This window comes from Rhinoraja longicauda, chromosome 18 (genome assembly GCF_053455715.1).
Source record: "Rhinoraja longicauda isolate Sanriku21f chromosome 18, sRhiLon1.1, whole genome shotgun sequence".
Classification (NCBI taxonomy): Eukaryota; Metazoa; Chordata; class Chondrichthyes; order Rajiformes; family Arhynchobatidae; genus Rhinoraja; species Rhinoraja longicauda.
In genome coordinates this window covers 27678578-27693386 of record NC_135970.1, presented here as the reverse complement: position 1 = coordinate 27693386, position 14809 = coordinate 27678578, and the positions used below count along the sequence as shown (strand labels likewise).

At 43.5% G+C, this 14809-nt stretch overlaps 1 protein-coding gene across 2 annotated transcripts in view; it reads left to right on the top strand.

The window, feature by feature from the left end:
- Window positions 1–4124: 4124 nt before the first annotated feature.
- Window positions 4125–14809, top strand: part of swap70b (switching B cell complex subunit SWAP70b) — an 86488-nt gene continuing 75803 nt past the window's right edge. The window contains exon 1 of one of the 2 annotated variants that reach the window (XM_078415382.1): window positions 4125–4338. In XM_078415382.1, coding sequence (XP_078271508.1) covers window positions 4243–4338 — 96 coding nt within the window. In that variant the 5' untranslated portion in view covers window positions 4125–4242. The remainder of the gene's footprint in view (window positions 4339–14809) is intronic. The other variant, XM_078415381.1, reaches the window with a different exon arrangement.

The window sequence follows — 14809 nt, the reverse complement described above, 5'->3', positions numbered from 1 at the left end:
TGACACATTCTGTCAGTGGTGGTGTAAAAGGCCTAGAGCGTGTATACATGGCATCTTGGATGTTAAGGAGGACTGTACTGTCTGATCTGGTTGACCTGTAAACATTTGTATCAATATATATATATTGATACAAATGTTTACAGGTCAACCAGATCAGACAGTACAGTCCTCCTTAACATCCAAGATGCCATGTATACATATATATATATATTTATTTTCTTCCTTTTTTTCTTTGTTGTACTTTTGTTCTACATTTTGTTGTATTGTATTGTTGTTCTTATTGTGCTATTTTGTACACCTGCTAAATAACTTACAAGGGCAATTATTTTGTAAATGCTGGTTGTACTGGAATTTTTTTTTTTTTAATTAAAAAAAAAAGATTTAGTATGTTACTAAACACACAGCAGAATTTGGCCATTAGGCCCATCAAGTCTACTCTGCCATTCAATCATGGCTGATCTCTCTCTCTACCTCCTAACCCCATTCTCCTGCCTTTTCTCCATTACTTCTGACACCTATACTAATCAAGAATCTATCTATCTCTGCTTTTAAAATATCCACTGATATTCAGCCTTTTGAGGCAAGGAATTCCACAGATTCGCCACCCTCCCCATCTCCTTCCTAAAAGAATATCCTTTAATTCTGAGGTTATGACCTCTAGTCCTAGATTCTCCAATTAGAGGAAACATTCTCTCCGCATCCACTCTATCCAAGCCCTACAGGAATAATTTTGACTGGTTGCATGAGGGCTGGTATGGTAATTCCAATGCACAGGAACGTAAAAGGCTGGGGAGAGTGGTGAACTCAGTATTGGCACTCATGGGCACTCCCCATGCATCCCCAACTCCCATCCTGGTCGCACACATTTTTCTCACCACTCACCCTGCTCCTCTCACCTCTTGTATGCACATCTCCCATCCTAGAGTCCCACAGTTCCCTTTCATCCCCTCCTCCTTCATCCGTATCCCTGCCTCCGGCTTTACATTTAATTCTTCTTTTTCCTTATTGGACACTCTTTTATCTCCTTTCACCTCTAGTTTTCATCATTTACTGCACCCATCTGCCAATCAAACCTCTCACCTGATGCCACCTATCGCTTAAAATCAACACAAAAAATTGGAGCAACTCAGTGGGTTAGGCAGCATCTCTGGAGGAAAAGCTTTTGGGTCAAGGCCCTTCTTCAGACTGAGAGTCAGAGGAGAAGGAACCGAGAGATATGAAAAGGTACACAGAACAAATATGATATGCAAAAAGACAGATTAAAGCTATAGATACATAGAAAATAGGTGCAGGAGTAGGCCATTCGGCTCTTCGAGCCAACACCGCCATTCATGGCTAAGCATCCACAATCAGTACCCCGTTGCTGCCTGCTCCCTATATCCCTTGATTCTGCTAGCCCTAAGAGCTTTATCTAATTATCTTTTGAATGCATCCAGTGAATCTAAGGCAGAGAATTCCACAAATTCACAACTCTCTGGGTGAAAACGTTTTCCCTCATCTCAGTTCTAAATGGCCTACCCCTTATTCTTAAACTGTGGTCCCTGGTTCTGGACTCCCCCAACATCGGGAACATGTTTCCTGCATTTAGCGTGTCCAATCCCTTAATAATTTTATATGTTTCTATAGGATCCCCTCTAATCTTTCTAAATTCCAGTGAATACAAGCCCAGTCATTCCATTCTTACATCATATGACAGTCCCGCCATCCTGGGAATTAACCTCGTGAACCTACGCTGCACTCCCTCAATAGCAAGAATGTCCTTCCTCAAATTAGGAGACCAAAACTGCACACAATATTCCAGGTGTGGTCTCACCAGGGGCCTGTACAACAGCAGAAGGACCTCTTTGCTCCTCTACTCAACTCCTTTCGTTATGAAGGCCAAAATGCCATTAGCTTTCTTCACTGCCCTCTGTACCTGCATGCTTACTTTCAGTGACTGATGTACAAGGACACCTAGGTCTCGTTGCACTTCCCCTTTTCCTAATCTGACACCATTCAGATAATAGTCTCCCTTCTTGTTCTTGCCACCATTATACTGCATCTGCCCACGCACCCAACCTATCTAAGTCACCCTGCTTCCTCATAGCATCCTCTTCACAGTTCACACTGCCACCCAGCTTTGTGTCATCTGCAAATTTGCTCATGTTACTTTTAATTCCTTCATCTAAATCATTAATATATATTGTAAATAGCTGCGGTCGCAGCGTTGAACGTCACGTCTGGAGGAAACCTGGCACCGCTCATCACCTGGCCAATACCATACCTACGGTGAAGCATGGTGGTGGCAGCATCATGCTGTGAGGATTTTTTTTAGCGGCAGGAACTAGGAGGATCGAGGGAAAGATGAACGGAGCAAAGTACAGAGAGATCCTTGATGAAAACCTGTTCCAGAGTGTTCTGGACCTCAGACTAGGGTGGAGGTTCATCTTACAGCAGGACAATGACCCTAAGCACACAGCCAAGACAACACAGGATTGGCTTTGTGACAAGTATGTGAAAGTCCCTGAGTGCCAGAGCCAGGACTTGAACCCGACCGAACATCTCTGGAGGGACCTGGAAATAGCTGTGTATCGACGCTCCCCATCCAACCTGCCAGAGCTTGAGAGGATCTACAGCGAAGAATGGGAGAAATTACCCAAATACAGGTGTGCCAAGCTTGTAGCGTCATACCCAAGACTTGAGGCTGTAATTGCTGCCAAAGATACCTCAAAAAAGTACTAGGTATCTAGTACTGAATACTTATGTAAATGTGATATTTCAGTTATTTCTTTTTAATTACTTTGCTAAAATTTCTAAACACCTATTTTCACTTTTTTATTATGGGGTATTGTGTGTAGATTGATGATTAAAAAAAATAATTTTATCCATTTTAAAATAAGGCTGTAACGTAACAAAATGTGCAAAAAGTGAAGGGAAAAGTGAATATTTTCTGAATGCACTGTATACTTTGCGTATTCATATATAACACTTTTAATTCGGTATTTACCTCTCCTCTCACACCGGTTCCTATTTCACCTGACCTTACTCTCTTATCCCTTCTTGAACTTACCGTCCCATTAATTCGGGTGTCTTTCGTAACTTTTCCTGTACTCTCTTTTCCTTTAACACCATCCAATTTGTCAACCCCCCCACACCCCCCAAAATTTAGATTAAACCCACCCGTTTAGCACTAGCTAACTTGCCTGCCAGAATGTTGGTCCCCCAGGTAAGGTGCAACCCGTCCCTTTTGTACAGGTCACCCCTACCCTATAGATCCCAGTGGTCTATAAATGCCGACATGCACAACCACTTCCTGCTGCTCCCCTTGTCTTGGACTCTGGCATCAGGGAGGCAACACACACCATCCTCGAGTCTCGCCTGTTGCCACAGAATCTCCTCTCACCATTGAGTCACCTATCACTACGGCGATACCTGGCTTAACCTGGCGTAGGTCTTTCCGGTTGAGCCACAGGCAGCGCCAGGGTTTGATTGAAAGACCTGTCCGCCGCTCGGACTGGAAGTGTCGCCCATCCCGGCAGCTTCCAAGAGGGTGTACCTGTTTACCTAGGATGGGAGAGGGACGGAGAGAGAGATGGGATGCAAGGGTTACTTGAAGTTAAAGAAATCAATATTTCAAAGCTGCCCAAGCAAAGTATGAGGTGCTGTCGTTTGGCCTCACTCTGCCAATGCATGGAGGACAGCTGTGGGATATGGAGGTGGCCCTAGTGAGGGCCTCATCTACCATGGAAGAAGGCAGCCCCCGTTCCCCAAAGAACGAGGAGATCTCTTCTTCCTCGCCGCCTATCACTTGCCAGACTTTGTCTCGGTCCCACCTCTTTATTTTTTTCCCAGCTTTCTCTCCTCTTCTCCACAATCAGTTTGAAGAAGGGTTCCGACCAGAAGACCAGAAGCTCTGCCCATTCCCCCTCTACAGACGCTGCTTGACCCGCCGCGTCCCCTCTGGCACTTTTTCTTCTGCTCGAGAGTCAAGAGCATTTGCAGTTTCATTTGCCACCAGCATTCCACCCAATAAAATACCTTCTGGACCCAGTGTGCAGCCAGGGTTTGTGCAAAGGCAGCAGCAGAAGGAGTTGCAGGCGGCGGCCGCTTGGCGGTGGCTGGAGCGGGTTCCCCGCGGGGGAAGGTGTGAGCTAAGCCTTGCCTTGCATTGCCTCCCTCCCTCCCTCTGGCCGACGTGCGGAAGAGGCAGGTCCGGGCTCCAGGAGAGAAGCCCCCACCAACTGACCAGAGAGGCTGGCAGCGATGGCGCTTCGAGAGGAGTTGTTGAAAGCCATCTGGCACGCATTCACCGCCCTGGACGTCGACAAATGCGGCAAAGTGTCCAAGTCTCAACTCAAGGTACATTCGCGACTCTTCCCCGTACAGTTGTGTTGTGTGACTTCAACAGTTGCACTCTGACTACTTTAACTCCACCTGCAGTCTCCCGGCCGCTGGGAACTTGGGACAAAAGGGATTCGCGACTAAACAATAATACACGGGCTGTTCAATGATCTTACTTGGTGAAAGTACAGATTTTCAGGGCGATCCGAGATCGAATGCGGGAACTAATGTCTTACAAATCTTACAATGTGTTGTACACTAAGTTACTTCCACTGTTGTTTCACCTAGTGAGTGTAACTTCTTTCATTAACTGCGGCGTTCTGGGAGTACCTTGTGCCAGGGAAACCCCGGTTCATTTTCTTTGTGTTCTACCGTGATTTGAGGTTGGGATATCTCTGGCAACAACTACCTACTGAGCTGTTCAAGTATTACTTTTAGTTAAGATTTCTGGAATCAACAGTATGTTTGTGTGCGCGCTGTGAATTGCCGATAGGGGGCTTGGAAAAACTTTGGATAAATCATAAGGCTGCAGCGAGATTGCTTGTTGAAGCCTAAGTTCCTCTGAGTTGACACAAGGTACAAATAGTAATAATAATAATAATAATAATAACACACATCGTAGAGCAACAGGGAGGTTAAGTGCTATTGTAGAACATCTTTGCTCCTTTACACACCTACCGATTTCCGACTCTTAGTTCATATTGGTCCACTATATTTACACTACCTTCTAGCAACCACACAATGTGAATCTCCTGCATTCCCACTGGTTAGATCTTTCTTTTGATTGCAAACATGCAGGGTGGGGGGATGCGGTAGAAGTGTGTCACTTGAAATGAACGAATTCAATGTCCATACCGTTGGGTTGTAAACTATTCCAAGCGGAATGTAAGGTGCTGTTCTTCCAGTATGGCCTCACTCTAGCCCAATGGAGGAGACTGAGGACAGAAAGGTTGGAATGGAAAGGGGGGGGTAAAATGTTTAGTAGCTAGGAGATCCAGCAGGCCATGGCAGACAAAACACAATCATTCTGTGAAATGATAGACACAAAATGCTGGAGTATCGTCTGAAGAAGAGTCTCAACCCGAAACATCACCCATTCCTTCTCTCCAGAGAAGGTGCCTGTTCCGCAGAGTTACTCCAGCATTTTGTGTCCATTTTCGGTGTAAACCAGCATCTGTAGTTCCTCCTACACTGTTCTGTGAAATGGTCGCCTAGTCTACTCTTGGCCCGGACCCCCTGTCTGAAGAAGGGACTTGACCCAAAACGTAGAGTTTCAAAGTCTACAGAGAGACTTGGGCCTTTTGGAAGGGTGGGCTGAAAGATGGCAGATGGAGTTTAATGCTGATAAGTGTGAGGTGCTGCATTTTGGTAGGACAAATCAAAATAGGACGTACAGGGTAAATGGTAGGGAATTGAGGAATGCAGTGGAACAGAGGGATCTGGGAATAACTGTGCATTGTTCCCTGAAGGTGAAATCTCATGTGGATAGGGTGGTGAAGAAGGCGTTTGGTATGCTTGCCTTTATAAATCAGAGCATCGAGTATAGAAGTTGGGATGTAATGTTAAAATTGTACAGGGCATTGGTGAGGCCGAATCTGGAGTATGGTGTGCAGTTCTGGTCGCCAAATTATAGGAAGGATGTCGACAAAATGGAGAGGGTACAGAGGAGATTTACTAGAATGTTGCCTGGGTTTCAGCACTTAGGCTACAGAGAGAGGTTGAACAGGTTGGGTCTTTATTCTTTGGAGCGTAGAAGGTTGAGGGGGGACTTGATAGAGGTTTTTTAAATTTTGAGAGGGACGGACAGAGTTGACGTGGGTAGGCTTTTCCCTTTGAGAGTGGGGAAGATTCCAACAAGGGGACATAGCTTCAGAATTGAGGGACAAAAGTTTAGGGGTAACATGAGGGGTAACTTCTTTACTCAGAGGGTGGTGGCTGTATGGAATGGGCTTCCGGTGGAAGTGGTGGAGGCTGGCTCGATTTTATTATTTAAGAGTAAATTGGATAGGTATATGGATAGGAGGGGATTAGAGGGTTATGGTCTGAGTGCAGGTAGATGAGACTAGGTCAGGGAGAATGGTCGGCGTGGACTGGTAGGGCCGGACAGGCCTGTTTCCATGCTGTAGTTGTTATATGGTTATATGGTTATATGGTAATCTATTCCTTTTTTCCAGAGATGCTGCCTGGCCCGTTCAATTACTCCAGCTTTTTTGTGTTTATCTTCGGTTTAAACCAGCATCTGCAGTTCCTTCCCAGTCTAGTTGAAAATAAATTTGGCATCTGGTCACGTGAATAGTTATAATTTTGGTTGTAATTTCCCAATCATGCCTCCACAGGAAATCCAACCCTTTTAGAGGAAGTCTTGCAAGATTTTCCATCTATTCTAATTGTGTTTTGCACTAATGCCTTGTTTTATTTACTTTTCACTGTCTTATAGAAATTGTATAATTAATATATGTTTTTTTGAGTGCATGTGACTGATGCTGCTGCAAGCATGATTTTCTTCGTACCTATATCTCACTGTACATGTCCATATGACAATAAACATAACTTGATGGGCTTTTTGCCTTGACCTACATTCTAGATCACTTCTGACACTATACCTCGATTATCCTGGTATTTGTATTGGTTAATTACGGTTGCGTGTACCGAGATACAGTGAAAATATTTTGCTTCCGTGCTGTCTAGTGAAATAAAATCATAGTATACATAGCATTGCAGTGGCAGGGAGAAAGTCCAAGGTCTGTGATGAGGTAAATTGGAAGTTTGAGATTACACTCTCGTTAATGGAAGGGGCTTTCAAGTAGTCTGATAACAGCAAGAAAGAAGCTGTTCTTGAATCTGGTGGTGTGAACTTTCAAGCTTTAGTCTCTGAAGGGAGAGGGGAGAAGAGGGAATAACTGGGTGAAAAAGGTCCGTGATTATGCTGGGTGCTTTCCCAATGTAGTGTGACATGCAGATGAATGTATGGAGGCTGGTTTGTGTGGTGGACTGGGCTACATTCACAATACTTTGCAATTTCTTGTGGTTTTGGGCAGTGCTGTTGGCCGAGCCATGCTGTGATTCATCCCAGTTGTATGTTTTCTGCAGTGCATTTTTAAAAGTTGGTGAGAGTTATTGACAAAATGTCAAACTTTTTTCATCTTCTGAGGATACTTCTGGTGTGCATGTTTGGGGAACCATGTTATAGGCTGTTTAATAGTTGTAACCATCCCGCATCCAGCAACAATAGATAACTACCACTCGGGTTTTATTTCTTTTGCCAAATTAGTTGATTTTTTTAGTGATGAAAAATATCATCATGTGTAAAGGTTACCAGAGGAATCACTATGAATGCTTACTTTAGAGGATTATTTAAAATTTTTACAAACATCGTCTTTCATATGAAAATGAAAGGAAGATTGTCTGTTATCTTTTTGAAAGATTGAATGATCTACTCATTATCCTGTACATTAAGTTTAATCTCCAATGGTGTTGGCATATGCAATTTTGCAAACTATTACTACATGCAGAATTGATTTGCTTTTCCTTTTGCATTGGCTTGTTAATAATTTCAAACATGAAGTAATACAACACTGGAAGAGGCCCTTCGCCCCATGATGTCTGTGCTGACTATGATACCAATTTAAAATGCACCTCTGGCTACACATGGTCTGCATCCCTCAATTCCTTGCCTGTTCAAGCGTCTGTTATAAATTCAAGCGTTAATCCCAGTACTGGGTCCAATTTTTTCTATACCTAAGAGATTTCAAGTGCTCATCTAGTCACTACTCATACTGTCAGTAACTTTGCTTCAACCATTCTTTTCGGCAGTGCATTCCAGGTACTTCTCTGGATGAAGAAAGTCCCCTCATATCCCGTCTAAATTTCTTCCTTCTTGCGCTGCACCTATGTGCTCTAGTTTTATCTACTCAAATGGGGAAATATTTCCTGCAGTCCAGACCCTATGTTTACCTCTCATAATGTTAGATACCATAATTGTGTGCTCTCTCAACTTTTTCTGCTCCAGTGAGAATGGACCAAGCTTCTCCAGTCTTTCCTCGTAGCTGAACTGCTGACATCCCAAGCGACATCCTGACGAATCTCATTTGTGCCCTCTCCAGCGCTAACACATCCTTCTCATACCTTGGTGACCAGAACTGCACACCATACTCCAGGATGTACTGCACTGATCCCCCAATGCAGTGCCAGGATAGGAGGCCATGTTGACAAGAGGAAACTTAATCGTTTAGGATTATTTCCATTGGAAGAAAATAAGCTACGAGATATAGTGATTGTTTATGAATCAAAGAGGTGGTTGATAAGATGCAGGAAACATGAAGTCTTTTAAGTATAAATTACAAAATAGATTTCGAAATGGACAAATGGGCAAAGAGGAAAATGGTGGTTTTGCGTTGTTGCAAAAGCTCTCGGATTTGTTGGGTAAGTTGGCCTTCTACCGTTTAATAAATTTCTTAGGTTTCATGACAAAATTCCATTGGAATTATGCAGCAAAGGGCTGTCTTTTGTATTGACTAGCCATAATTCAGATCTGCATGTATAAAATCTCTCAATTTTTGTTATATTAGTGTTTTTCTCACTAAATTAGCAAAGGAGGATGCCCGTGTACTTTAGGTGTAATTAAATATTCAATTCCGGCAACTACACCTGCATTCGACACCAACACCATTGTCAAGTTTGCAGACGACACAACGGTGATCGGGCTTATCACCAACGGTGATGAAACAAACTATAGAGCGGAGGTGCAGAACCTGGCGGACTGGTGCTCGGATAACAACCTGTCCCTAAATACCACCAAGACCAAGGAGCTGATCATCAACTTCCGTAGGTCACTTAACGGGGAATATGCCCCGATCTCTATCAACGGGGACAGTGTGGAGAGAGTGTCTAGCTTCAAGTTTCTGGGCACTCACATTTCGGAGGACCTTTCATGGTCCAATAACACTGCTGCGCTGGTCAAGAAGGCACAACAAAGACTGTTCTACCTAAGAACACTGAAAAAGTCTGGTCTACCCCAACAGCTGCTGACGACCTTCTACCGCTGCACCATAGAGAGCATCCTAACGCATGGCATCCCTGTGTGGTACCTCAGCTGCACGGAGGCAGAAAGGAAAGCTCTTCAGCGGGTAGTCCATAGAGCTCAGAGGACCATCGGAACACAGCTACCAGACTTGGAGGGCATCTACAACACACGATGCCTCAGAAAAGCCACCAGCATCCACAAAGACTCTTCACACCCCTGCAACAGTCTGTTCGAACTCCTTCCATCGGGCAGACGATACAAGGCCTTCTACGCCCGCACCTCCAGACTCAGGAACAGCTTCATCCCCAGGGCCATAGCTGCTATGAACCGGTCCTGCTGAGCCGGATGGTCACATCGCACAGTGATCCGGCACAGATCTACTTGCACTTTATTCTGTGTTAAAACTGTTACAATTGTTTTGTTGGGTTGTAGTTGGTTAAATTAATTAAATTATTGCATCGTATGGGAGGCGCATTCCCAATCTCGTTGTACCCCCGGGTACAATGACAATAAAGATATATTGTATTGTATTGTACTGGTGCACAGTGGCTGCAAGTGTGCTATCTGCAAATTGTAGTTACTCACCTAGGCTACTGTGACATTTAAAATCCACGCCCTCTAAGTCCAGAAGGACAAGGAACGATGGGAGCATGGGATCATTATATATTACGAATGAGCATGGGGGAAAGGACGTTATAGGAAGAAAATAATTAGAGTTAAAAAAAATGTTAGAATAAATTCATGCATATTTGGAAGTTACCTCATCGTAATGCTGAATGCACACCACACATGGAAATGTGTGAAAATACTGGGTGAAGTTTGCATTGGATATTGTGAAATACCATTAAGAAACTAATTTTGGGAAATTATTTGAAACTGCAATTTGATGTAACATATATTGGGTACTGACATTTCAACAGGCACAAAACAGTGCAAGACCGGTTATTTGGTCATAAACCAGCTGAGTTCTTCCAACACATTGCATTTTGCTTGAAGTGGAGTTGTACTTTTGCCTCTGAGCAGGATTTCATGCATGTTGCTCTGGAGGATTGCCAATGCAGCCTTTTCCTTTCAATCATGCTCTCGTGTGAAAATAAAATTGTCATCTTTAACCCATTCTACAAATGCTGGTGAGCAGATGGATAGTAGATAATTTAACAGATAACGATATGATAGTGGTCTTTTAAGGGAAGGGCACTTGGTAATGCAGGTGATTGATAGGTTCTGAATTAGCAAGGGTGTCAAATGTTACAGTGAGAAGGCAGGGGAATGGGGTTGAGAGGGAAAAATAGATTGAATGGCCTGGTTCTGCTCCTATATCTTATGGTCTAAACCATAACCTCTTATCTAGATTCAAATGGGACACTATCGTTATATTAAAATTTAGAATGGCTTTTGCCTTCAGTTTATATTTAAAGAAAATATATGGAATATGAGAGTTGTGAATTTGTGGAATTCTCTGCCAGTGCATCCAGAAGATGTATCTTTCACGTTGATCATTTTCCAGCCTCGTTCTCTGGATGTTGATCACCTTTCTTAGCTGCCCGTCTTCCTGTGTATATTTTCATAGAAACATTTACTATTGTTTTTAAATAGTCAACAAGAACAATGAAATAGCAGAGATGTTAAATCTGTTTTTTTGCATGTCTTCATTGTGGGGAGGAATCTGCAAATATCCTGAAGATAGTAGATGGCTAATTTCAAATAACAGCAGTTTGTAAAAATAAATAAATCCGATTATAAGGGATGAAATATGAAGAAATTCAGGGCTGATGGAGAAGAAATTGCCAGCACCCGATGGCCTGAAGCCAAGGGTTTTAAAGGAAGAGGCTGCAGAAATAGGTTGAACATTTTCAAAATTTGCTCATTTCCAGGAGGGTACCATAACATTGGAAAACAGCCAATGTGATTCCTTTCTTTAAAAAGGAAGGAAGGAAGGCAGAAGAAGACGGTGAATTAAAGGCCCGCTAGTGCAACATCAACGATTGGCAAGATTCTAGAGCCAAAGAGGAAATAACTAATCATTTCGGAAAGCTAAATATAATTAAACCTAATCAACATGGTTTAGTGTTCTTAAAAGATATAACAGGCAGAGTTGGCAGAGGGAAACATGGGGATGCGGTGGATTTAGAGTTCCAAAAGACCACTTCAGAGGTCGATACATCAATTAAGAGCCCAAGTTATCAGAAAAATTGTTTTGGCACAGATTGATAAATTTCCATCCCATGTTAAACATAAGTGGAATAAGTGGGTCCTTTTCAGGCAGAGGGAAGTAAGACCTAGAATACCCTGGGGATCAGTTGTTAGCCGTCAATTGTTAACGCTTTGCATTAATGACCTGGAGAAGGAAATGAAGCGTAAGGTTCCCAAGTTTGCTGATGATGCAAAAATACATGGAAGGCCATGTTGTGATGCAGATTTTGTGATTCTGCAATGGAATATAGATAGATTGAGTGTAACGGACCGCAGGCAGACCCAAATGCAGCACACGGAATCAAGGAAATAGTTTTTAGAAAGAGCTTTATTTCTACCCGCTCGTGGTCGAGGACAGAAGACTGAGGCGTTCACCAGGGCGACGACGAGCATGAAGGTCAGGAGCAGGCAGGGTCGGCAACGGGAAATCAGTCCGAGAGAATGCTGGAGAGTCTTGCATCAGAGCTAAGAACAATCTGGCAAAGAGTGTGTGTGCAGGAAGGGTTTATATACTGGCTTGATTGGTGATCTGGAGCAGGTGAGGGGAGTTGGCTTAACGTGATGGGCGCGGCTGGCAAGTGAGTTAACAGGACAGACTGTGACATTGAGTGAGCTGGCAAACAGAATTTAACGTGGGAAAGTATGAGGACATGCATTTTCAGTAAGGGAAATAAAAAGGTAGATTGTTATTCCAAATAGAGAGAAACTAAAAATGAATGAAGTTTGGAAGGTTCTGAAAAGCTGCTAAGCAGGTTCAAGTTGTTAAGACAGCAAACAGCATATTATTCTTTGTTACAAAGGTGTTTGAGTTTATGAATAGGAAGGTTTTATTACAGTTGTACTGAGTGTTGGTGTGGCCACAATAGAATACCGGGCACTTTCCCTTGCAACCGCATGAGATACAACACCTGTCCCTTTACCTCCCCCCTCAACTCCATCAAAGGACCCAAACATTCTTTCCAGGTGAGACAGAGGTTCACCTGCACCTCCTCCAACCTCATCTATTGCATCCGCTGCTCTAGATGTCAACTCATCTATATCGGCGAAACCAAGCGCAGGCTCGGCGATCGCTTCGCTGAACACCTGCGCTCGGTCCGCATTAACGCAACTGATCTCCCGGTGGCCCAGCACTTTAACTCCCCCTCCCATTCCCAGTCTGACCTCTCTGTCATGGGCCTCCTCCAGTGCCATAGTGAGGCCCGCCGGAAATTGGAGGAGCAGCACCTCATATTTCGCCTGGGCAGTTTGCGGCCCGGTGGTATGAACGTCGACTTCTCCAACTTCAGATAGCTCCTCTGTCCCTCCCTTCCCCTCCTCCTTACCAGATCTCCCTCTATCTTCCTGTCTCCACCTATATCCTTCCTTTGTCCCACCCCCGACATCAGTCTGAAGAAGGGTCTCGACCCGAAACGTCACCCATTCCTTCTCTCCCGAGATGCTGCCTGACCTGCTGAGTTACTCCAGCATTTTGTGAATAAATCGATTTGTACCAGCATCTGCAGTTATTTTCTTATAGAATACTGTGTACAGTTTTGGTTCCCTTAGCTAAGAAAGGATATTGTAGCATTGAAGATAGTCGTAACTAATTCACCGCATTCCTGGGATGAGAGGGCTGGCATGTCAAGACAGGCCAGACAGTTTGGGTATGTACTCCTTGGAGTTTGGGAGAGTGAGGGATGACCATGTTGAAACATATAAAATCCTAAATTGACTCGACAAGGTAGATGTTGAGATGGTTTAATAAATGGGAACTTAGCTGCAAAATAATGGCAAGTCATGTCAACTGAGATGATTATAAATTTCATCTGAGGTAGTACACTTCTGGAATACGCTCTTTGAGGGAGTGGAGGAGGCCAGATCATTAGATATGTTTAAGGGCAGAAAGATAAATATTTTGAAGATTGATGAATTGAGGGTCACGGGGAACTGACGGAAGAGGAGTTGAGGCCCGCAAAGATCTGCCTTGTTCATATTGAATGGCGGGACAGGACTCAGTTGCTGCTGGTGATTCCTTTTTTCAGAATTAATTGGAAATTTTTACATGAGTGTGCAAATTCTATTTTGTAGAAACGGTGATGGCATTTTATTGAAACTTGGTTAACAAATGCTCTTGTAGCTGTGCTATTAAAACATGGTGTGAAACTATGTTGCTCTGAACAGGATAGTTGCTGTTTATAAACACAAGGCCACAAGTATATTTATTCATGCAGCACATGGGTGGGTAACGGGATTTTTTTTTCCTGTTTTCTTAATTTTTTTTCTCTGCCATCTTCCGAAGTCAATAATGTGCTGCATCATTTGTAGATTCAGATTAGTTTACTGTTATATACATTGGGGTGCAAAGAATTTCCTTGTTTGCATGAAGCTCATAGAGTACGCAGCATACATGATAATGATAGATAATGATCGAACAAATACATTGATAGATGCAAAACAGCAAAATGGTCCAAAGATTGTAATGAAATCTGAAGTAGTGCAATAACAGAATAACCAAACGAGATAGAGTTGCTAGTAACACGGCAGTGCCAGCAGGAAGGGGATCAGAAAGTGATGACTGGTTATTGAGTCTGAAAACAATGGGGAGGAAGCTGTTCTTATGTTTGGACATGTGGGCTTTCAAGCCTCTCTATCTTCTCCCAGAAGGCAGAAGAGGGAATAGCAGACATCCTTGGCAATACTAGCAGCCTTCCTGATGCAACGTACCGTGAAGGTGGAAGGAAGTGACAATCTCTTGACGTTCTGGGCTGTGTTCACCACGTTCTGCAGGTTCCGGTGGTTTAACAGTCGAGGAATTGCCATGCCAGGCTGAGATGCATCCCATCAGAATACATTTTACAGCGCATCTATAGAAGCTCTCATGCACATGGTGAATTTTCTTAGGCGCATAAGAAATTTAAATGTGCTGATGCGCTTTCTTGATTACCACATCAGTATGAAGGGACCAGGTTAGGTTTCTGCTGATATGGATGCCCAGGACCCTGAAACTGACACCCATATCTACAGAAGCTCCATTGTTGATGATAGGTTGTGTTCACTCCCTCAATTCTTTAGGTCAACGACCAACTAGTTCTTCTTGCTGATTGCTGATAACAGGCTAGATTGTTATTCTCACACCGTGCCACAAGGTTCCTGATCTCTTAGAAACATAGACACATAGAAAATATGTGCAGGAGTAGGCCATTCGGCCCTTCGAGCCAGCACCATCATTCAATATGATCATGGATGATCATCCAAAATCAGTACCCCGTTCCTGCTTTTTCCCCATATCCCTTG